Raw genomic sequence first — 26,392 nt, forward strand, 5'->3', positions numbered from 1 at the left:
CAGAAACATTGTAATAGTTAAAGGAAATTATGTTTTTTGTACATTATTATTTTGTGCTCTTTGATACATTATTTAATCCTTATAATATACACAAGTTGCACAGGTTTACTATTGTGCACTATAACTTTTGATACAGCATGTTTATCTTCACAAAATTTGATACTTTTGGTAAAGATTACAATTATTTTGTACACAAAAAATCATATTTTTCAATGAAATATAGTTTTAAAAATTTGAACATATTGAGTCTTTCATTACTGAGTACAAAGTGAATTCATGTTATGATTAAAAACAACCTAATTCTCATCCTGAAAATCTGGTATTATTTGTGCAAGCTCTAAAACTTCCTAAATACATTTCAAATGTTTGTTTTCAGCAAGACCTTATATTTTGTTATTTTTTACTAGCCTGTGGTGCTCACTTGGGGTGCTAGCAGTTAGTAGGGCTGACAGTGCATGGTAGCTATGAGGAACTTGCAGTCTTGTATAGTAATATCTGTTGAATTCTTTTTCTTATCCAAAGACAAAAACATGCCAAATATTTCCTAAGGGTCTAATCTCTATCTGACCTCTTCACCTTTGTTTTGCTCTACTATGCACATCAAATTCAGCTACCCAGTTTTTCTGTATATTTGGATGGAGAAAAACAAAGTTCTTTGTGATGGAAAATGGTGGTAGAGTAAGAAAATCATGACCCCTGTTGCAAATCTACAAGAACAAAGGATAAAAATTTTGCTTATTGGAGGTTGAGCGTCATGTAACGAAAAAATTTTTCCAGTATCATATTTATAAGCAAGAGTTTTGTTAATGTATGATACCATAACTATGTGAGATCTAGTACCTGATCAGTCTTGTGACCATGATAAAAAATTAGGAAATAAATATAAGTTATGCTTTTTCCATGCTAGAGTGACTGCCTTTTATAATATGAAAATACAAATATGTAGTCCAAGTAGCATATATCTTATAATGCTATCTGTGTGTGTGTGTGTATTATTTATTTATTTATTATGATGCGTGGCTAGTATGACATAACTTGCATTGATGTGGTGTACATGCACTCGTGTTAAATATAAAACTGACTTGACTGTTTTAGTGGACTAGTATGTTGTGATATATAGTTGCATTTGAGTTATTATACATTATATATATATATTACTATTTAAAAATAAATTATTAAACTGTTTATTTTTAAATATAGAACAATAAATCAAGAAGTAAACAATTATCTCTTCTCACTATGACCTTTGAACTCAATTGCTGCTGGACACAGGTTGCTAAGTCTTCTGAAATTTTGCACATCAACAATATCAATTTTTTCTTTTACGTTTTATATACACTGTTGAATAACCAAAAAAATCATAAATAACTATTGATACCATAGATCTCCATTATAATTTATTACGCTTGGTAACTAACATGGATTTAAAGTTTTAAAAATTTGAAACTTCAAGCAGACTAAGGACACAACCTACCTACCTTGAAATCTTAATTCAAAAAAATAGCTGAGAAAACCACTCCAAAGACATTCTGAGCTGTCAGTTGATTTATTCATATCATATATTCAAGTAAGCTTATATCAGGGAGACATTCTGAGCTGTCAGTTGATTTATTCACATCATATATTCAAGTAAGTTTATATCAGGGAAACATTCTGAGCTGTCAGTTGATTTATTCACATCATATATTCAAGTAAGTTTATATCAGGGAGACATTCTGAGCTGTCAGTTGATTTATTCACATCATATATTCAAGTAAGTTTATATCAGGGAAACATTCTGAGCTGTCAGTTGATTTATTCACATCATATATTCAAGTAAGTTTATATCAAGGAAACATTCTGAGCTGTCAGTTGATTTATTCACATCATATATTCAAGTAAGTTTATATCAGGGAAACATTCTGAGCTGTCAGTTGATTTATTCACATCATATATTCAAGTAAGTTTATATCAGGGAAACATTCTGAGCTGTCAGTTGATTTATTCACATCATGTATTCAAGTAAGTTTAAATCAGGGAAATATTCTAAGCTGTCAGTTGATTTATTCACATCATATATTCAAGTAAGTTTATATCAGGGAAACATTCTGAGCTGTCAGTTGATTTATTCATATCATATATTCAAGTAAGTTTATATCAGGGAAACATTCTGAGCTGTCAGTTGATTTATTCACATCATATATTCAAGTAAGTTTATATCAGGGAAACATTCTGAGCTGTCAGTTGATTTATTCACATCATGTATTCAAGTAAGTTTATATCAGGGAAACATTCTGAGCTGTCAGTTGATTTATTCATATCATATATTCAAGTAAGTTTATATCAGGGAAACATTCTGAGCTGTCAGTTGATTTATTCATATCATATATTCAAGTAAGTTTATATCAGGGAAACATTCTGAGCTTTCAGTTGATTTATTCACATCATGTATTCAAGTAAGTTTATATCAGGGAAACATTCTAAGCTGTCAGCTGACTTATTCACATCATATATTCAAGTACGTTGATATCAGGGAAACATTCTGAGCTGTCAGTTGATTTATTCACATCATATATTCAAGTAAGTTTATATCAGGGAAACATTCTGAGCTGTCAGTTGATTTATTCACATCATGTATTCAAGTAAGTTTATATCAGGGAAACATTCTGAGCTGTCAGTTGATTTATTCACATCATGTATTCAAGTAAGTTTATATCAGGGAAACATTCTAAGCTGTCAGTTGACTTATTCACATCATATATTCAAGTAAGTTTATATCAGGGAAACATTCTGAGCTGTCAGTTGATTTATTCACATCATGTATTCAAGTAAGTTTATATCAGGGAAACATTCTGAGCTGTCAGTTGATTTATTCACATCATGTATTCAAGTAAGTTTATATCAGGGAAACATTCTAATCTGTCAGTTGATTTATTCACATCATATATTCAAGTAAGTTTATATCAGGGAAACATTCTAAGCTGTCAGTTGATTTATTCACATCATATATTCAAGTACGTTGATATTGGAAAAATTTTGAGCTATCAGTTGATTTATTCACATCATATATTCAAGTAAGTTTATATCAGGGAAACATTCTGAGCTGTCAGTTGATTTATTCACATCATATATTCAAGTAAGTTTATATCAGGGAAACATTCTGAGCTGTCAGTTGATTTATTCACATCATGTATTCAAGTAAGTTTATATCAGGGAAACATTCTGAGCTGTCAGTTGATTTATTCACATCATGTATTCAAGTAAGTTTATATCAGGGAAACATTCTGAGCTGTCAGTTGATTTATTCACATCATATATTCAAGTAAGTTTATATCAGGGAAACATTCTGAGCTGTCAGTTGATTTATTCACATCATGTATTCAAGTAAGTTTATATCAGGGAAACATTCTGAGCTGTCAGTTGATTTATTCACATCATGTATTCAAGTAAGTTTATATCAGGGAAACATTCTGAGCTGTCAGTTGATTTATTCACATCATGTATTCAAGTAAGTTATATCAGAGAAACATTCTAAGCTGTCAGTTGATTTATTCACATCATGTATTCAAGTAAGTTTATATCAGGGAAACATTCTAAGCTGTCAGTTGATTTATTCACATCATATATTCAAGTAAGTTTATATCAGGGAAACATTTCCAAAAATGGAAAGAGGTGAATGTGGCCACTGTGATTGATTCAGCAAAATAAAAAGATGTTTTATTTTATGTTCTAGTTTGTTAATATTGGTAATCTGAGATTCTAATTTGTTCGAAACTATATACTTAGTATTTTTGACATCACAATTATCTAACTGTAAACAGTGCTGCATTCAATGTACCTCATAACTCACTAAAATCTATATTTAGGTGTGTTCCTTTAATATTTACTTTTAAATTGAGAAATTAACTCATATAATATTAAAGTTTGAATTATAATCTACAATTTCATACCAAACTTATTGATATAAACTCATAAAATAGTTGTTCAATAAAATATTAAATTCAAGTCAACAAATGCGATGGTGAAGCCTTTGAACATGGCCTCTTGCAAAAGGGATAATTAAATAAAAATTTATTGCATTACTACCATTAGTATAAAAAGTAGGGTTAAATGTTTTTTACTTTTGACAGCAAAAATAGATTAAGTAAGTTATTTCTTGGTTTTTATGTTTATTCTTTATTGTTATAAAGGTAATTAAAATGTAAAAATACAAATCATTTTAGGTTAGTTAAGTTAATTAGGTAAAATAATACAAGTTTCATGAGGGACACATAAGCAGTTTGTGTGTAACACAGTTTGATAGTATAATGTGAACGTCACATTTCTCTTGAATTACAGCTTATAATGATGTAAATAATAGTTTGACATGATTCAAAGGGCAGTAAAACAATAAAATTTAATTATAAAGTAGATGCACACTGTATCAAGTTTAAAGCTATCTAGGATAAACCAGTGTAGCTACATATAATCTGAAATCATTTTAGAAAGGAAAAAGGGGTAATTTAGATTTAATTATTTTTTTTTGCTAGTCACGAAATTGGTCAAATTGACCAACCTTGTATTGAGTTAGGGTAGAGAAAATAACAAAATATATAAAACAAACATTTGAAATGTGTTTAAGAGGTTTTGGAGATTACACAAATGAAATTTGATATTTCTGAGATGAAAAGTATTTTTAAGCTTAATATGAAAATAACTTTTCACATGGACTAGTCAAAGCAACTTCTCTATATTTATACAGAATTCTTTTTCAGTTTATTAAAAGTACTTCATTAAAAATATGGTTTTGCTTTGTATGTGACAGACTTGTAACTTTTACTGAAAGTCTGCCAGATTTCGAGATGAAATACTATTTTAAAAGTTAGTGGTATCAAAACTATAAAGACTAAATGAGTACAAAGGGGTCAGATGGTTGGTTAAATCAACTGAGCCCATCTTAAGAGAGATGAAGTCTGTATAGCCTAAAACTATACAGGTTCTAAGTCGCATTTAATATGTGTAACAGAACTTGTAACACAACTTCAACAAGTAGTCTTAAAGCTATACCTATGGCTTTCCTAATTTAACACAAAATGTAACCTCCACTCAGTCAATGAAAGATTTACATCTTCAACACTAAATTACTATTGAAATGCAGAAACACAAAGCACGTTAACTGCTGTCCTAAATACTATAACAAGTGCCTTTCATAAAGCAGTTTCCACATACATCAACCTAGATACATGATTTTTGTAATCCATTCACATCATTTTACTTTAGACTGAGTGAAGAACAGGTAGGTTATTTGGTACTTGTTCTGTGAAAGTGGGTTTTGCTCAAGGTACTGCTGTTTCCTCCTCCTGTGATGTTTGGATTTAGTAATCCCAGCCTCAGCATAGGAATTACAGATCTCTCTCACCCTGACCATAGGAATTACAGATCTCTCTCACCCTGACCATGGGTAGTTTATAGGAATTACAGATCTCTCTCACCCTGACCATGGGTAGTTTATAGGAATTACAGATCTCTCTCACCCTGACCATAGGAATTACAGATCTCTCTCACCCTGACCATGGGTAGTTTGTTTCAGTGACCTTCGTCAAACATTTGTAGCCTTGCTTCTCTTTTCCGTCAATGTCAGGTTTCTGTCCTTGACATTTTTTCTCTGGTTGCAGTTTTAATCTCTCCTACACATAATTTTAACTTAAGTTCTCTGTTGTGCAGTACCAAAATAGTTTATTCATCTGAATCAAATTGTTGTGAATTTAAGATACAATTAATTGTGAAGTGAGACAATCAATTTGCTGAACCTTTCAGTTTGTGAAAGTTTCTCTCCTTTAAAAACTAAATCCCTGACATGAACTTTTCCCTTGAGTGTGCTGAGAATTGGTTTTTAACCTTTCATTGTGTGAACTTGTGTAAATAATTGAACAATGTTTAATGAAGTATATTCTGTAGTGAATACCATTTCACGTTTTGTATCAAAAGGAAAGGGAAGAGGTCATGGGTCATGATCGTTATTGGAGTAAACTGGTCTGGATGCTCTCGTTAGTTCTCCAGCAGTTGTCTTTCCATGATTGGGTAAATTTTCCAGTTCAAGTGCCAGAACTGATTGTTGGTCAAGATGTGTGTGAAAGTTGTGATGTGATATTTTTTTGAAAATAGAATTTAATGTTTGTGTTGGAAAAAACATCATAACCTTAGTAATAAAATAATTCAGGTGAATTAGACATTTGTTTAAATGATTAGTTTTAAAAAAAAACATCATAACCTTAGTAATAAAATAATTCAGGTGAATTAGACATTTGTTCAAATGATTAGTTTTAAAAAAAAACATCATAACCTTAGTAATAAAATAATTCAGGTGAATTAGACATTTGTTTAAATGATTAGTTTTAAAAAATACTGGTTATAGTAATTGTAGATAAATCATATAATATTGCTGTGAGTGAGAAGCTGTTCCATGACTAGCATTTTGTTTTTGTATAGCAAAACAAGTTTGTATTTAAATATTCTGTTTGATGTATATATGTGCATTCCACAGTTGCCAAAATTTAAACAGATTTTTTTTAAGGTTTGTTTTTTCACTGCTAGTAGAAGGTTGTAGCAACAATTGTGTGAACTCTTGTTAAAGACTCAATGGATTAATGTTATATCTTGTGTTGTTAAGACTTGATGTATGTATAAGAAATCTATACATTTTTGAAGTTACCACAAACTGACAGCCAGTAGTTACTAAGTGACAGAATGCTTTTATCTCATTAAAATATTTGACTCATAATAAGTGTTTTAGTAGGTAGTTCATAACATGTTTGAAAATTACACAAAAAATTTACAGCAAATTAACAAAGTAAATGGCCACTTCATGATTACCTTTGTTAACCTGAAGATGACCTAAAAAGGTCAAAACATTGTTCACCGCATTATTTTAATAAAAGTTTTAAACATCCATACCAGCCTTCTTGAGATAAATGGTTTCTGTTACAAATATATATAAATTAAAGCAGTTTTTTTTTCTTTGTATATACATTTATTTTATTTTCTTACTCTTGGTTAATGTGGTGTTTTGAGTATTTTTAATGAGTTTGTGGTATATAATATTTTTGTCTCCCAAGATAATTTATTTGAAGAGAACTCCAGAAGAAGCTTATGGACCACTTGTTGGGGCTCAAAGTCCACCTTTCATTCCCTTCCGGTGAGTCGTTAACCACGTGACCCCTGGTTAATTTTAATAATTTACTATTCAGATCTATGTGTAAACATCTTGTACAAGATTTTGTTTTATCATTATTCTATATTAATTCATCAACCTTTCCATGAAGTTTTTCACATGATAAAAGCACAAACATTTTTGTTTCTCCTTCTTTGTGGTTTTTTAACTTTTGTTTCTTTTAGTAGTAGTTTATTAGTAGTATTCAAGAAAACATACTACCTCAGTGCTAGTAAACTTTCAACAGTTCATAAGGTAAAAGATCCTAGAAAGAAACCGAAACCTATTTTGGAAAGTTTTTAAAGTCATTATTCTGAAATTAAAGTATTTTGATAACTTCAACTCACAAACAGGTACCTTATCAGTGAGAATGTTTGTTATTTAGCAGCTTTTAATCTGTTTGTTATTGTCACTTGTGATTCAATGATGCTATTGTATCTTCAACGGTACTGTACGTGAAAGCAACTTAAGTTATGTAACTATGTTTTATTTCACTCTATTTTAGGTCTACTGATATAACAAATTATACTTGATCAGGTTAGAGTTGTTTGTTATAATTACATTAAAGATGATACTATATAAATCAGCTTTTCATGCTAGCCACTGATGAAAAATTTATTATTTGCACAATCTGTGTATTCAGTGCTTATGGGAGTGCACTGTGCAAAAACTTTGTTTCAAGTTAAAATATCAGTACTGTTTTTTTAAGCACTTACAGAGTTCTCATTTGTTTGTAAGAAGAGATTTCTGTGCAGTATATGTTTATACATGTGTGTGTCTGTATGGTTATTTCAATGATTAAATAGCTTTATAATTCTTTCATATGGTTCTTCTACAACATTGTTAATTTAATATTAAATTCATTGTTTTATTACATGAACAAAATTTAGAAGTTTCATAAAAGTTGGTCTATCCTATCGTATGTACTTTCCAGCTTTAGTTCTTTGTATGGGAAGTTTAAAATGTGTTGACATAATTTTGTCTCTTCACTGTTCAATATCTTCTTTAACAAAGCCAAGCCAACTATTTAAATGTTAAATGTTATTGTAGGAAAGTAAAGGCTTGTATTAGATATGACCATACTTTATTTATATGCTTTTCTTGCATTATTGTTATGTCTTGTTTATGTTTCAATAATTTGATATCAGCTAAATTTTTATTCCTTCAGGGATGCATCCTTTGGCCCATCAACTTACAACTTGACTTTATTAGATTGTTTTCATGCTGTCAGTAAGGTAAGTCCAGCCTAATTGAATTACCTTTTACTCTTCATGTATAAACTCATGTAATTTCAATGAACAGATTCAAAGTTTGATATCCTCTACGTAGTACAGTCTGTAAAATAAAACTTGGCAGTAAACTGTTGACAGATTTGTTCAATATCGGTTAGTGAAAGTAATACAGGAGAACAACATGTTTTACAGATTTGTTCAATATCGGTTAGTGAAAGTAATACAGGAGAACAACATGTTTTACAGATTTGTTCAATATCGGTTAGTGAAAGTAATACAGGTGAACAACATGTTTTACACATTTGTTCAATATCGGTTAGTGAAAGTAATACAGGAGAACAACATGTTTTACAGATTTGTTCAATATCGGTTAGTGAAAGTAATACAGGTGAACAACATGTTTTACAGATTTGTTCAATATCGGTTAGTGAAAGTAATACAGGTGAACAACATGTTTTACAGATTTGTTCAATATCGGTTAGTGAAAGCAGTGCAGGAGAACAACATGTTTTACAGATTTGTTCAATATCGGTTAGTGAAAGCAATACAGGAGAACAACATGTTTTACAGATTTGTTCAATATCGGTTAGTGAAAGTAATACAGGTGAACAACATGTTTTACACATTTGTTCAATATCGGTTAGTGAAAGTAATACAGGAGAACAACATGTTTTACAGATTTGTTCAATATCGGTTAGTGAAAGTAATACAGGTGAACAACATGTTTTACAGATTTGTTCAATATCGGTTAGTGAAAGCAATACAGGAGAACAACATGTTTTACAGATTTGTTCAATATCGGTTAGTGAAAGCAATACAGGAGAACAACATGTTTTACAGATTTGTTCAATATCGGTTAGTGAAAGCAATACAGGAGAACAACATGTTTTACAGATTTGTTCAATATCGGTTAGTGAAAGCAATACAGGAGAACAACATGTTTTACAGATTTGTTCAATATCGGTTAGTGAAAGCAATACAGGAGAACAACATGTTTTACAGATTTGTTCAATATCGGTTAGTGAAAGCAATACAGGAGAACAACATGTTTTACAGATTTGTTCAATATCGGTTAGTGAAAGCAGTACAGGAGAACAACATGTTTTACAGATTTGTTCAATATTGGTTAGTGAAAGTAATACAGGAGAACAACATGTTTTACAGATTTGTCAATATCGGTTAGTGAAAGTAATACAGGAGAACAACATGTTTTACAGATTTGTCAATATCGGTTAGTGAAAGTAATACAGGAGAACAACATGTTTTACAGATTTGTCAATATCGGTTAGTGAAAGCAGTACAGGAGAACAACATGTTTTACAGATTTGTCAATATCGGTTAGTAAAAGTAATACAGGAGAACAACATGTTTTACAGATTTGTTCAATATTGGTTAGTGAAAGTAATACAGGAGAACAACATGTTTTACAGATTTGTTCGATACCGGTTAGTGAAATTTTAAAGTAATACAGGAGAACATGTTTTACAGATTTGTTTGACACCGGTTAGTGAAATTTTAAAGTAATACAGGAGAACATGTTTTACAGGAGGATCTCTTCAGATTACTACATTTAACTTTTTAATAACATGTTTTTAGTCCATTTTATAAACTAGTTAAGCCTGGTTTGTGATATAATATTCATAGTAGTGCTAAAAGTTGAGTTTTATGTCCAGTAATTTATCTGCATAAGCTGTTAAAATTGTTTTATAATTATATGGTTATTAAATCTGTTACATATACAATGTTTTAGGTATGTCTACAAGAAAATTTGTTATTCTTAGATGTAAAGTTTTGGTTATGCCTTCGTGAAAATCTGTTACATATTTTAATGTTTTTCACAGAAACATGCTGTTATTCAATATAAGGTTGCAACATGCTGTTATTCAATATAAGGTAGCAACATGCTGTTATTCAATATAAGGTTGCTAAAAACAATGATTTTGTTTTATCTTACAGGCTCTTGCAAATGGGTTTTTTAATTTTGAAGATTTTGATATTGATGAATATGAATATTATGAGGTAAGTTTGTGTATAATATATCGGTTGTAATACTGTTTGTCACACGAGGTAGGTTTGTGTATAATATATCAGTTGTAATACTGTTTGTCACGTGAGGTAAGATTGTGTATAATATATCAGTTGTAATACTGTTTGTCACGTGAGGTAAGTGTGTTGATAATGTATCAGTTGTAATACTGTTTGTCACGTGAGGTAAGTTTGTGTATAATATATCAGTTGTAATACTGTTGGCCACGTGAGGTAAGTGTGTGTATAATATATCAGTTGTAATACTGTTGCTCACGTGAGGTAAGCTTGTGTATAATATATCAAATGTAATATGTTCATTTTCATCATCTTTTCTGTTGTTGTTGTTATTATTTGCTTTCTGTGCTTGATAGATGTCACCCTGAAGCCACAGATAGGCTTGCTTTCTAATCAACAAAACAAGTAAAGATACTGTACAAATCTGTAAAACTAAATGTACCAACACATTCATTTAAAAGGATAACTATTAGACATGACTACTATTAACCATGACTAGGTAACATAACTCTCATTATATTTGTTCCAAGAATTAAACTAGCAAATTAATTTATTTAAAACTTAACTAGAACATTCCTAAAATTATGTAGTTTTCTCTACTATTTTTGATAAAACATTTGTTATTTAATGTAGTTATTTGCACTCATATTTTGAACAGTTTAATTGCAAGGTAATATTTATATAAAGTACTTGTAATTGGTTTTTTTTATCTAGTTGTCACATTCAATTGTATAATCTTTAGAACCTGAAAAATGAATATGAAAAGTTTAAGAGATTTATATTTTGTTTTATATTTTCTATATCAATATCTATTACACTATGTAACACAAACTTTGTTCCTGGATTGTATGTGTTATTTATTAATTGCTTATGTTGTAAAAGTACAGAAAATGGTCATTATTCCCTTCAGACTTTGTTTTTGTGGCATGGATAATGAAATTTAGAAATTAACCTATTTTCTATGTAAAAACAGGCAAATTTGCACATGTTCATTTATATGAGGTCTGAATAAAACAACATATGAATCAATATGTACATGTATTTATACTAAAGTTATACAAAAATGAACAAAAATGTTTAGAAGTGAGTAGTTTTTTGAGGTTTGCAATTGTAATGTAAATCACTTTCACGTATCAGCCCCCCAAAATTGTCTCCCATCATGTTATATGTTCCTTGATAGCTGCATTCAAAGTCTAGTTCAACATAATTTTCAGGCTTGTGACTGCCCAAGAAGCCCAGAACCACTGCAGCAAAGCTGCCCCAAGCTTTTTTTTTACTTCTTACTGAGCTTCTTGGGGAATTCTGGGCACTCTAGGATCTTTATTTATGGTCCAACGAAGACGCCAGCTTTGACCTTTGCCTCAGTAAGCTTAGGGAAGAAGTCTCGAAGGTACCTTAAAGCTGCAGACTCCTTATCAAGAGCTGTGACAGATTGTTTTGTAAGACCCAGTTTTATGTGTAATGGTGGGAACAACACCTGGAGGTCCACTAGTGGATCACACTTGGCATTGTGCCTCCCCATGGAAAACCTGGTCTGTTGTGGCCAGTGCTTCCTGTTGTAGTGTGCTGCAGTGTCCTCACTGTCCCAATGGCAAAGATAACAGCGAAACTTGGTAAAGCCTCTTTGGATAGGTCTGTGTGTTCACTGTGGCAGCTAGAACTAAACTGAAGTGGTGAGCTCCTGTATGTATAATTACTAAGGAAGGTTCTTGAGAATTCTTGCAAGTTTGAGAAAATTCTATTAGCTACTCAGCACTGAATCTACCTGGAAAATGGGTAAATTTGATAATTTCATAACCCAGATTACAAAAGCAAAGTTTGAAGAGAAAAAATATGTCTTTTCAATTTACTTTAAGCCTAAGTAAAAAACACTTTCTGTCCAGGAACAAGAAAAAGTAAAACTTTTGTTACGTAGTGTTATCAACAATTTGATATCAAACTTATTGACATACATAAATAAAATAGTACTGTAATAAAATTTTGAATACAGGTCTATAAACATGAAACATGCCATTTGATTCCTAATCATAGGAAGAACTGTCTTGATGGGGTTTGTACTACAGATTAGTTTTGAACATTGTTTATTGTCCAGATGATTATATCATATGTTTTATGAAGAAACTAATGAAAATAACTTGGTAATGTCCAGAGGAATAGTCAAATGTAATGAGCAGAAATCTTAACATTTTACAGAGGGTTGAAAACGGAGATTTGAACTGGATATTACCAAACAAATTCATTGCATTTTGTGGCCCACATGCAAAGAGCAAAATTGAGAATGGTAAGTGTGTAAAAACATTAAAATCAGTTGTTATAATGCTAGTGATTCTGTGTAGTTGTAAATTACAACTAGTTAATATCAATATCTTTCATTTTGTGTGTTGTTGTTTTTTGCATTTACACAATTTTTAATTTTAGAATTAAATGGGATGGATTCAGATTTGTCAGATCATGGCTTCTCAATTAGTGATTTGGCACATTTGTGAAGGCCCACATAAAGCAGTTGATGGCTTGTTCATTTAGATCATTTACAGTTATCCCAACCTGCAGCAACTGACAACTGTAGGTCTCATGACCCATCAGTTTAAGGTCACTATTTTAGACTATTTATTGTTTATGATTTAATAACTTGTAATTCACTCTTAGAAATGTGTACCCATTGTCAATGTTGCAGTTTGTCACACATTATAATTACTGTTTGGAGGTTTCCTGTGGAATATGTGATATTTCTCAGTTTCTTTATAGTGAGAGTTGTAAAAGTCAAACACATAAAATTATTTTATATAATACAGTATGTGGAACCCACAGATAGTGAATTATTACTTTTGTTCAAAGATAAGAACTGTAAAAGTTAATGTTGATTGTTTTTCAAAGGACCAGTTTTTGTTAAGTATTTAAACCTATAGAAAAACTTCTAGGGGTTGGTTAGGATGAGTCGAATCTGATGTTCTCGGATGTTTTTGGTTGAACTGTATATGTTCTTACCATTCCAGTTAAATGTTACATATGTGTAAGCTGGTCTTTCATTGGTTACAACCAGTACTGTGGTCAAATTAAAACTAATAAAACATTTAATTATTCAACTGTAAAAATGGCAGGTTTTTATCTTCAATTATGGTTTTGCTTTCAAAGCAATTGACAATAGCTTTACAACTGTATGGAAGTTTGAATTACTAAAATTTATGGCAGACAGAAAGGCTGTTGGTAAACTCATCAGAACAATATATGTGAAAAGGAAGATATTTTGTGAAATTTGTCAACAAATAATTGGTTGTAATTTAATAGTTAGGCCTCATACTACAGCCTTGTAGATGTTTCTTATTAAGGATACAACATTTTCAAAATTCAACTATAAGAGGTATAGTTTGACCCAAGCAGGTGGATTTGTGTAAATTAAACATTTAATGAACATCAGTCCTCTATGAAAGATGGGGACATTTAATCTGTAAAGTTGGACCTAAATGTATCCCCTAAGAGTGATACAGTATCTTAAAACCCCTTTATAGCTGAGGCCTTTCAGCCCCTAAACACCCTGAGGATAGACTTTAACATCTGATTTAGTTTGTTTTCCCTTTGTATGTCATGCTTGTTTTTGAAAATGTTCAGTTTCTGAGAGGTGTAGGGAATGCTTGAAATACAAAACTCCTAAACATACTTTTCTTTTACTACTTTTTAATATTTAATGTATATTATTTGCTTGCCATCTGTGGTCCAGTAGTAAGCTTATAGTGCTAAAATTTAGAATTCTATTTTTGCTGTTGGCACAACTTGTATACCCTCTTAGTAACAAACAGACAGTTTCTTTATACAAATGTGTTGAATTGAAAAGTTTCAATTAATTGGTTAGGAAAGTAATATATGTAATCTTTGTGTGATTCTTTACTTAATTAACACTAACATTTAAAAGTAGAGCATATGTCTCATAGTTACACATTGTTTATGTTTCATTTAGGATATCCACTTCATTCTCCAGAGTCATACTTTCCATATTTCCATAAGCACAATGTAACAACCATTGTCAGACTCAACAAAAAGATTTATGATGCACACAGGTTTTCAGAAAATGGGTTTGATCATAAAGACCTATTTTTTGTGGATGGGAGCACTCCGAGTGATGGTATCATGCGAGCATTTTTAGAAATTGCAGAAAACGCAAAAGGTGCTTTGGCAGTTCATTGTAAAGGTAAGTGAATGAACACGTTTATTTTGATTTATTTATCTTTCTCAACATTTATAGTTTTGGGAAATATTCAAGTCGTGTGTTGCTACTTTTAGGGTTACTTTTCAAAGTTCTCATGGTTTTGTGGCTAGTTTGACTTTATCAAAAACAATAACTAAGTCACAAAATGTGTTTTAACTCAAATTACCTCTGTTTATAACTTTCTTAACATGCCAGCTACACACAAACTTATTAAACTGTGTACCAGTCAAATCATGCATGTTGCACATGACCATGTAAGATGACTTGGGACGTGGGTCAAAGGTGATTGTCTCTTAAAACTAACAGCAGTTATTCTAAGTGACAAGTGGAAACCTTAATGTTGCTAGGAAGCAGTAAAGAAGGAATACTTTAAAGAGATGCCACTTGGTAAATAGGATGAAAACAAAAGAAATACTGAAAAGGCTGGGAAAAAATGTTTTAAAAATGGATTTGGGGTGGCTTGCACTGATTCTGAAGTTGTTACAGTGAAGTCCAAACACGTCACAGGAAGTGAGAGAAAACGTGTCTCCTTTTATAATACAAGAACCTACCTTATCTGACATAGAATTTAAGCAAGTACAACTTGACAGTTCTGTTAAAAATTGCTAGTTACTGCTACTAGCTCCTATTACTTACTATTACAGCATCATCATGGTTCATTATTTGGTTCTCACAGTCAGAGGAGTCGTACAGGAAAATATTATTTGTACAAAACAAAAGGCTTAGGACGTATATAACATCAATAATCAGTCTTGTAGTTAATCAGAAGATGTTTGGGGACATCACCAAAGAGCAGTCTTTAACTTGGATGAAAAACAGACATCAGCACAGATGTGTAATAATAAGGCTCTTTAAAGCAACCTTTCAATGTATTGTGATATTGTTTTCAGGTGATTTGGACATCATTGCAAAAGTTTTATTCAAATTCTTGAAAGAAAAACTTAAGGTGAATGGTTCTGGTAACAGATGGTTACAATACAATGTGTTGAAAAATCAAGTGGTAACTTATTTCTGGTGGTAACAGATGGTTACAATACAATGTGTTGAAAAATCAAGTGGTAACTTATTTCTGGTGGTAACAGATGGTTACAATACAATGTGTTGAAAAATCAAGTGGTAACTTATTTCTGGTGGTAACAGATGGTTACAATACAATGTGTTGAAAAATCAAGTGGTAACTTATTTCTGGTGGTAACAGATGGTTACAATACAATGTGTTGAAAAATCAAGTGGTAACTTATTTCTGGTAACTTATTTCTGGGTGAATCCCTCAAGTGTGTTTGTAATTTTGTTTAACTCTGTATATCTAAAATAATGAATGTACATTCCCCAAAATACTGAGTATTTGGTATCACAGACGTACTTGTGGCTGTCTCACAACATGCAGTGTCAGAATAAGTATTGTGAACTCGATGTTACAGAGAACTTCAGAAAGAGCTATAATACTGGATTACTGAACCAAATGTATTAAAGTCCTGCAAAGAAAAGGTAAGAGGTGGGCTTCATTTCAAGTGACTTTGGGCTAAATACACAGTGAACATCTGTCAGCGCTATCTCTAAAATTAGGGATGGCTGGTACATATTTAACCCTTGTGTAGCATTGTTTGAAAATCAACGTACATAAAGTAGGGCATGCTATGAGACCAGGGAGATTATTATATAATTATGAATGTTGCATGTTAATTAACATCAAGAACTGGAAACACTGGTTGTAAGAATATTTACTGCTACTGAACTTTTACTGTATGCCTTGTAAGTACTAGGTTGTATCGATTGTAAGTACTAGGTATTATCAATAGGTTGTATCAATTTCTAAGTACCAGGTAGTATCAATGGGTGGTATCGATTTCTTTCTAACTTGTAGAATTCATTTGTGATTTTCAAATGTAAGTAATGTGGTCAGAACAGGAAAATTAATTGTCAAATAGTTCCTAAGGAGTTAATCACTATAATTAAATACTTGTTTTTAGTTCCTGAGGAGTTAGTCATTAGAATTAAATGCTTATTTTTTAGTTCCTGAGGAGTTAGTCATTAGAATTAAATACTTATTTTTAGTTCCTGAGGAGTTAATCATTAGAATTAAATACCACCTGTTTCTTTAGCTAAATGGTAATTTGTTTTCCTCCTATAGTTGAGGAAGTAAAAATGTTTATTAGTTACCGAACACATGAGAAAACCTATACAGATACCTTCCACACCATTCTGAGAAATCTACTGTTATACGGGATATAGTTGCTTATTTAATAATTAACTTGGTTGTCTTTGGTTCTTAAAGGAATAACTGTGCATACCTAAATGTGCCAAGTTTTATGAAATGGTCTAATTTTTGTAAGGACCTTTTTCATTATTCATATTTCTTTTGTTAAGAATACCTAACTTAACAGCCATATTTTCAGTATTAACCCACTATTGCACACATTATGAAAATAGGGTGGAAAGTATTTCATTCAGTTTCATACTTAAATAGGTCTATTATGCAAAACATAAATGTTTTTGAAAAGATATAAATGGGTACATTACATACAAATAACACTAAGTGAGAAACCAACATAATTCATTTCATAATGTTTGTAGACTTTTACCTGAACAATGATGAATTAACTAGAATTGAAACACCTGTAAGCAGTAACAAAGATGGGTTTGTTATCTTTAAAACACAATGTGTAATAGAGGTTTAATAATGGACAGGAACATTTGTTTATTACACTGGAAAGTACAGATAAAACTGTTGTGGGAAAACTGAGTGTAAGAGTTATTTATGACCATGGTTTGGTAATTCAGCTGTCAAATTATTTAAAGACATGAGAAATCCTCACATTTAGTTTCCCAGTCTGAGGACTGAAAGCTAAATTTGGGTGTTCAATTCCCAGTATTGGAAAGAGCAGATAACACATTTTTTGGTTTTGCTATAAAACAAACTTTCAACTTTGACATTTTTGCGTTTCTAAAACTTGAATCATACTGGTTTATTTCAGATGGCTTCAGTTAAGTTTGACTGTTTTTCTTGTTTGTACCAAACTAAAACTTGAATCATACTGGTTTATTTCAGATGGCTTCAGTTAAGTTTGACTGTTTTTCTTGTTTGTACCAAACTAAAACTTGAATCATACTGGTTTATTTCAGATGGTTTCAGTTAAGTTTGACTGTTTTTCTTGTTTGTACCAAACTAAAACTTGAATCATACTGGTTTATTTCAGATGGTTTCAGTTAAGTTTGACTGTTTTTCTTGTTTGTACCAAACTAAAACTTGAATCATCCTGGTTTATTTCAGATGGTTTCAGTTAAGTTTGACAGTTTTCTGGTTTATTTCAGATGGTTTCAGTTAAGTTTGTCTGTTTTTCTTGTTTGTACCAAACTAAAGCTTGTTTTTATGATTCACTTCCCTGTTTTGTGAGAATCCACCGAGATCTGTTGTTCGTGCTTAAGTGTTTCTAGCATAAAGGATGACGTTTGATTGGCAAATGAACAAAACAAAGTCCACTATAAGAGACATTGGTGGTCATTTGGTAAAAGAACAGTTTGTTGTCTAAAGTGTAAATAGTGTTGTAAATATATGCAGCATTTATATTTCCTGTCTAGTTTAAAGATTTGTGAAAATATTAATGTGAAATATAAATTTACTGTTTTACCGAAGCTGGTCTTGGTAGGACAGGAACTCTTATAGGGTGTTATATCATGAAACACTATCGTTTCACTGCTGCGGAAGTCATTGCATGGATAAGAATTTGTCGACCGGGTTCCATCATTGGACACCAGCAGCACTGGCTTGAAGAGTAGGTTTCTTTATATACTTTATATAAAAATGTTGTCTTTATATAAAAATGTTGTCTTTGTATAAAAATGTTGTCTTTATATACTTTATATAAAAATGTTGTCTTTGTATAAAAATGTTGTCTTTGTATACTTTATATAAAAATGTTGTCTTTAAGTACTTTATATAAATATTACCTTGCAATTAAACTGTTGAAACTATGAGTGCAAATAACTACATTAAATAACAAATGTTTTATCAAAAATAGTAGAGAAAACTACATACTTTTAGGAATGTTCTAGTTAAGTTTTAAATAAATTAATTTGCTAGTTTAATTCTTAGAACAAATATAATGAGAGTTATGTTACCTAGTCATGGTTAATAGTAGTCATGTCTAATAGTTATCCTTTTAAATGAATGTGTTGGTATGTTTAGTTTTACAGATGTGTACAGTATCTTATTTGTTTTGTTGATTTAGAAAGCAAGCCTATCTGTGGCTTCAGGGTGACATCTATCGAGCACAGAAAGCAAATAATAACAACAACAACAGAAAAGATGATGAAAATGAACGTAGTGAAACAAATAATAATGACACAGAGAATTCTGTTGATAGAAAAGCTGCAGAGGCCAAAATCTCAAAAACCCCAGGAAAATCTCCCAGCAAAAGCAACATAAATGTGACTCAAATTTTCAGTAAGCTAGGAGAGATTCATCTGGAAGAAACCAAGACTTTCAAAACTTCCAAGTCTGAGAAAGCTGAAGAGACTTGCAGAAACAAAGTAAATACTAATATTTCTTTAGGAAGTGTTACAGGTGACTTGTGTTACAGATACCTTAATGTGTTGATAATGTATAAATAAAACATTAAATATTTAGTTTATTGTTTGTGTTTTATTAGAAAAATATCTTCTATATTTTAGACAGGTACTGCTTGGTATATCAGATACTAATTTTATATACACTTAGTTACTTAATGTTTTGTTTTGGTACAAGGTCAGTGTGTACTTTGTTTTGGTAGAAATATCTGTCATAAAAATGTGAAGGATAGTATTAAACCCAATTTTTTTAGTTTCTGTGTATTTACTAATAACATTGCCTGACCAGAGTTTATTGTTAGTAATTTTGTTTCTTTGTGCTTTCCAAATGTACATGTTAAAATGTGCAACTTTTTAACAGTAACACCAACTTTTGTGTAAGGTATGTATATTCATGACGCTAGATATTTCTTTATACAGAACTTTTTCAAATGTCAATATAATTTTGAAACAAAATGTTACTTCAGACTGTCAATAAATCATTCAAATATCTCTGTCAAGGGGTACGGAAGACATCAGGAAGGTGATGGTAATAATAATGAGGGCATCACTCAAGGAGATAAGCTGAACCTTATAAAAGTTCAACGTCAGCATCCTCGGTCTGTTACAACTGGAGCTGTCCGGTAAGTGTCACTAATCTGTTACAACTGGAGCTGTCCGGTAAGTGTCACAAATCTGTTACAGCTGGACCTGTCCGGTAAGTGTCACAAATCTGTTACAACTGGACCTGTCCGGTAAGTGTCACAAATCTGTTACAACTGGACCTGTCCGGTAAGTGTCACAAATCTGTTACAACTGGAGCTGTCCGGTGAGTGTCACAAATCTGTTACAACTGGAGCTGTCGGTAAGTGTCACAAATCTGTTACAACTGGACCTGTCCGTGAGTGTCACAAATCTGTTACAACTGGACCTGTCCGGTAAGTGTCACAAATCTGTTACAACTAGAGCTGTTCGGTAAGTGTCACAAATCTGTTACAACTGGACCTGTCCGTAAGTGTCACAAATCTGTTACAACTAGAGCTGTTCGTAAGTGTCACAAATCTGTTACAACTGGACCTGTCGGTAAGTGTCACAAATCTGTTACAACTGGACCTGTCGGTAAGTGTCACAAATCTGTTACAACTGGAGCTGTCCGGTGAGTGTCACAAATCTGTTACAACTGGAGCTGTCCGTGAGTGTCACAAATCTGTTACAACTGGAGCTGTCCGTGAGTGTCACAAATCTGTTACAACTGGACCTGTCCGTAAGTGTCACAAATCTGTTACAACTGGACCTGTCCGGTAAGTGTCACAAATCTGTTACAACTGGACCTGTCCGGTAAGTGTCACAAATCTGTTACAACTGGACCTGTCCGGTGAGTGTCACAAATCTGTTATAACTGGAGCTGTCCGGTGAGTGTCACAAATCTGTTACAACTGGACCTGTCCGTGAGTGTCACAAATCTGTTACAACTGGACCTGTCCGGTGAGTGTCACAAATCTGTTACAACTGGACCTGTCCGGTGAGTGTCACAAATCTGTTACAACTGGAGCTGTCCGGTGAGTGTCACAAATCTGTTACAACTGGAGCTGTCGGTGAGTGTCACAAATCTGTTACAACTGGAGCTGTCCGGTGAGTGTCACAAATCTGTTACAACTGGACCTGTCCGGTGAGTGTCACAAATCTGTTACAACTGGAGCTGTCCGGTAAGTGTCACAAATCTGTTACAACTAGAGCTGTTCGGTAAGTGTCACAAATCTGTTACAACTGGACCTGTTCGGTGAGTGTCACAAATCTGTTACAACTGGAGCTGTCCGGTGAGTGTCACAAATCTGTTACAACTGGAGCTGTCCGGTGAGTGTCACAAATCTGTTACAACTGGAGCTGTCCGGTGAGTGTCACAAATCTGTTACAACTGGAGCTGTCCGGTGAGTGTCACAAATCTGTTACAACTGGAGCTGTCCTGTAAGTGTCACAAAAAAGTTGTTCAGATAGACTCTTTTGAAAAATAATAAATATACATTTTTAATATTAGACTTTCCATTTTTTTCAATGTTCTTCATCAGATTAATATTATCCATTTATTTCTTTGATTACGTTAGTTTAAGACAAATTATCAAGTTCTTGCTATAAGTCTGAACAAACACAATAGAGCTGACAAAGATTTATTTGTGAACAAGGATTTCAACTTTCAGCATAGCAACATTGCTCAAGTTGTGTACATGTTAGTAGGATATATTGTTCACAATATTTTAGATTGAGACAGACATGTATCTAATAATTATTGTTTGTTTTGATTGAATAAGGAGGTGTTTGAATAGTGTACTCAACAATACATTCAAGTTTTCAATCATGTGATTAATATATCATATACCTTATTAACTTACTACATTTTCCAAATCTTTCCTTCATAGAAGCTTATTCCTATAACTTCCAACAGGACATAATATAAAAAACCATTGCCATAAGCAAAACATAGCATCATCAAAAACTTATTTAAAACAAAAAGTCCTAAATCTGTAATTAACTGGGAAGTTGTATTTCAAAACTCTTATCTGAGGTTCTTTTGTTACCTTTGTCTGAACTCAACCTTACTATTCTCAAAAGTATAACAGATTTACATGCAGTTCTAATGGAAATTGTATTTAGTTAACACGTCCAATCTTGACGATTGTTGGATTTAAGCTGTGTTCATTTCGAAGACTGAGACCAGTTAAAGGTCTCAAGACCAATTCATGTTGTGCAGTAAACATGAAACACATGTCAAGCTAAGTGAAAATGCAGAAAGCTGATTTCCATATAGTTTACCTCCACTTGCAGAATAGCTTTTCTCAGTTAGTACAGCTCTGTATCAATACAAGTTTTCCAATACTTGCCCACAAACCTTGTACCTCAAACTTCTGAATATCCACATGTAAATTATCATACACCAGCTTTCCACCAATAAGAACACAACACAACTTCTATTGTCACAGGCTCCCTCTTCATATTTTCACTCCTTAATAATTTTTTGGTTGGCCATACAGATGTTTGTTTTTTTCACAGATTTGTTTACATTTTAATTTATGCTGCAGACTTAATTTTTTGTTGTTTTATTTACAGAAGTCTTTTTGCTAGTATATTGTGGTGAGGAGTGGTGCGTGACCAGGTATACTTTTGTTTTTCAAACTCCACACTGTTCATTCTGTGATCATGCTGAATATATGTTGTACTGTAATTCTTCATATTGTGGACCTTGTGCACCATTCTGGAACTCTAGATGCTGTCTGATGTTGGTGCATGTGTCTTCATTTAGTTGTCATCTATGTTGTAACAGGATTAGGCTACTACACCATTGAGATAGTGTGTTCTGTAGGGCTGCTAGTAGCTCTATCTAGTAGTCTTTTACTTCATAAGTATGTTCATCCAATACTGTACACTCATGGAAATATGAGTAAAACAGACAGGGATTTCTGTTGATCTCTGATGCTTTTTAAAATTGTTTCGTATTCACCCATTGCACTGCATCCAGTGATGTGGTCCTCTGGACTCTCCAACACATTTTCCTTCCTTTTTCTACTAGAGAATGAGAGTTTTTACTAGTTATTAGCTGTTTGGATGGTAGACCATGGAGGCATGTCTCCCTGAGTAGAATGGTACCATCTGTTCTGGCTGGTTTCCTCATGCTGTGGACTGGATGATAAATTCCCAATTCTGCCAGGTTTTGGACTGGAGATGCATTCCAGGTTTGTGGTCCGTCTTTCTACTGTCTGTTGGATATTGGTTTCCAGTGAGTCTGACATTGGTTGTAGCTGGAAACTGCACACACATTCCTACTTGTATTTGGCTAAACATCCTACTGCTACTGCAGCCTGGAAGAACCATACCAAATGATGTCAGGTTTTTGATGTCATCTCACTTGAAGCTTGTCTTCCCTCCCAGTTCCATTTCAGTGTGAAGAGGTATATAATCCTCTGCCTCCTTGGAACTGTTGTACAATTTCAGATTCAGCCATATTTTGCATGAGATCAAACTATCACTATGGTTGGTTTGGTCCTAGCCACTTGACACCCAAGGGTCCTGTTAATAAGTAGTATATATTATAGAGTTCGTTGATGGTTTTATGCCTTTAATCTTTGTAATACAGTGATAAAGGAGTGAGGAGTATACCTGTATCACATTTGATCCAGTCTTTTACAATGCATGGGCTTTGGGTGTTTCCTAAAGAAAGGCTTTTATTTTTTTTCTCTGACCCTCCACCAGTTCCCTGGAGGTAAGATGGTAAGATATCGTATCGGAAGTTAATATTTTCCTAAACTGAAAATGTATTTCCAATAAATACTTGTACCCAGCTTGTACACTTCTGATGATATGTGGTGTAGATCTTTTAACCTATCTCAAGTGATTGAGTGCAAACAAAGAGGGCGCTGGTTACTGTAAGAATTGTGTTGGTCTCCATGTTGCTCGAGAACTGCTGCATATCTTTAAATTAGAAGTGGATACGCAGAGGCGGGAAAGAGAAGGCTTAGCAGCAAGCACTGGAAAAGTTTGTACAGATAGAGGGCAGTACTAATTGAAGAAAGCTGTTTTATGAGAGGAAGTAATTATCTTTCAGAAATTCATTTTCAGTGTAGGAACATGTAAAAATCAATATAGGTTGAGGAGTCAAAAAAAAAACCTCACCTGAAGGCAAAATAGAAATAATGACTTGAACAATTTAAAACTGTTTATTTGTGAAATAAACTAAATAGGTATTATAAGTTGCTAAAATATCAGTGTTAATGCATTTCAGTATTTCATTTACTCCAAAACAGAATTACAGTTGTATTTTTTTTTCTATTAAGGTTTAAAAACTGATTTGTGAGTGTGTCTTAAGAGTGACTTGAACATTTTTTGGTTAGGAAAGAGCTAATGACGGTCTTCTGTCTGTTATATTTTTATAATAATCTTTAATAATATGATGTACTAAAGTGTAACTTCGTGTGTTATGGTGTGTTTTAGCGTGGAAGAACTGAGAGCCCACAGGCGCACAAACTCTCAGCCCTTCAAGTCCCTTCCATCAGGAACAGCTCCTGCTCAGCCCAATTATATGTCACCTTTAAAATCTCTAAGAGTCGCTCCCGGTATCCGTAGCAGCCATGCTAGAACAACTAATTATAACACTAAAAGTAGCACTGCTTCTCGTCGTCACAACTCTCCCAGTGTGTCACATGGTAAAAAGTAAGTTTTGTTTTAGTTAAATATGAACTGTGAGTTTGTTTTTGAGCACCTGTGCGTGTATGGATGTTGTGATTCCAAAACTTTAGCTATATGGTTAAAGGAGAAATGTAATAACATTTCTTCGTTGTCAACTTCTGATAATCTGCTATAATTACTGCACATTTGGTTTTGTTCCCATCGTAGTTGCATGTGGTTAATTAGCTCAAAAAGGTTTATTTTGCAATTTCAACCATGCATACATATATTGGGCCTCCCAGTGAAACCTTTAAACTTGTAAAAACTATTTGTTGTTATTTTGTACAACCATTGTGTTAAATAAAAACCTTTTTAAATTAGAAGATAAACTTATAACCTAAAATACTGTTGAAACATTTTCAATACTGAAGTCGTGATATTACTGTAATTATCCAATATAAATCTGTAAAAATATGACAGTTTTACAGAATCTTCACAGAATAAGTCAGACATCATCATAGGTATCATATTAAAATCTGTCATCACATACAAAGTAATGGATTTATTTGTGGAACTTTTACAGATATAGAAATGGACATTTATTGTTAGTAAAATATGAATTTTCACCTGTTTCATGTTAGCTGTTTTTCGTGCTGTGTTTTTAAAAAGTTCTACACACAGACAAACCTCAACATTCACTTTTTAAATGAAGAGAGAACAGATATTAATAACATTGATGCCAAATTATATTTTGCAAGCTGCATATTCTACACTGAATTGTAGTAACTAATTACACTATGATTAACATTTAAAAATGTGGCAACTTAAAGAAGAAAATCATATATTTGCCACATGTTATTGTTGAGTGATTCATAGCATGACTGAAATGCCTAACAACTACTCTTTGTGGTGGGTAGTATCTGTGATTCAAGAGCTTTCATTGGTTACAATCACTCTTTGTGGTGGTTGGTATCAATGATTCAAGAGCTTTCATTGGTTCTGAGCAAAATGAATGCAACTGAACTAGCATTTTCAAATTCCATGAAATTTAAGTTGATAGATTAGTTTAAACATTTCCTGTCACTAGGGGCAGGTACTTTTGCTTATCTGTGTGTGTATCTTCATTTAGGAAACCACTTTTTGTAAGAAAAGTGGTCTTTAAAATATTTTTTTACGGTAGCCATCTGCATACACAATTTTGAAACTATTGAAAATTATTACATTCACACTGTCCAGTGAATACTAATTCACTTTAAGTCATTAAAGGGACTTTGAATTTAAAGGTAGATAAACATGTACAACTAGATAAAAACACTGAAATTATTTTTGCACTAGTTACAAGACGTTTAAGAGATTTCTAGAAGAGTTTAATCCATACGACAGTAAGATGGCACCCACGTGACTCAGGTTATTGATGTGGACAAAACAATAGTCTCCATGAACTTTCACCTTGATTAACCCTACTACCATGGTTATCCTTTACTGCACATAACACAAGTGTTTTACATTTAAAATGTTATTAAACTAATTTTTGTTTGGCATACCAGTTAGTATAGCATAAAATCTAAGCTAATAATCTATATTTTAATAATGTATAAGTTTTAAGTTCTTAATTATATAAAGTAGTATTTTGTGGAAGTTTCTCCAGACATCTTCTATCTTCCACAAGGTGTGAAATTAACATAAATTATTCAGTGGCTCAGACAAACCATAATTATTATAACCTTCAATTTTGATTGGTTACAGAACTGTTAAATGAAACAAATCAGATCCTTTCTGCCACACTGTCCTGTTACATCCTCTTTCACAATTTGTTAATGTTTAATTATCTGTAACCAACAAAAAGTCAAGGTTTTATTCTATCAAATGGCATATTGTTTAATGTTGTGTTCTGAACAGATAAGCATCATTTTCACTGAGAGTATGAAGTTTGTTCCCACAAGAACTTTAATATCTAACTTGAATTAATTTGTAATGGTTTTTGTCACATAGTTAGAAAGCCAGAGATGTTTAGAAAGTTATGGAAATTGTGTATATTTTGCATGTGAA

General features: G+C 32.4%; 1 protein-coding gene across 6 annotated transcripts in view; it reads left to right on the forward strand.

Moving 5' to 3' along the window:
* LOC143248452 (dual specificity protein phosphatase CDC14A-like) overlaps positions 1-26,392 on the forward strand; it is a 48,668-nt gene that overhangs the window by 13,021 nt on the left and 9,255 nt on the right. For 5 of the 6 annotated variants that reach the window (XR_013026990.1, XR_013026991.1, XR_013026992.1 and 2 more), the window contains 9 exons: positions 7,074-7,153; positions 8,337-8,403; positions 10,357-10,419; positions 12,637-12,724; positions 14,396-14,626; positions 18,279-18,417; positions 18,874-19,174; positions 19,712-19,833; positions 24,170-24,388. Coding sequence is in view for 3 of the 6 variants with exons in the window: in XM_076496825.1 (XP_076352940.1) it covers positions 7,074-7,153; positions 8,337-8,403; positions 10,357-10,419; positions 12,637-12,724; positions 14,396-14,626; positions 18,279-18,417; positions 18,874-19,174; positions 19,712-19,833; positions 24,170-24,388 (1,310 nt within the window). In the remaining 3 variants the exon portion in view is untranslated. The remainder of the gene's footprint in view (positions 1-7,073; positions 7,154-8,336; positions 8,404-10,356; positions 10,420-12,636; positions 12,725-14,395; positions 14,627-18,278; positions 18,418-18,873; positions 19,175-19,711; positions 19,834-24,169; positions 24,389-26,392) is intronic. The other variant, XM_076496827.1, reaches the window with a different exon arrangement.

The sequence above is a fragment of the Tachypleus tridentatus genome, chromosome 4 (assembly GCF_004210375.1).
Source record: "Tachypleus tridentatus isolate NWPU-2018 chromosome 4, ASM421037v1, whole genome shotgun sequence".
Taxonomy (NCBI): domain Eukaryota; kingdom Metazoa; phylum Arthropoda; class Merostomata; order Xiphosura; family Limulidae; genus Tachypleus; species Tachypleus tridentatus.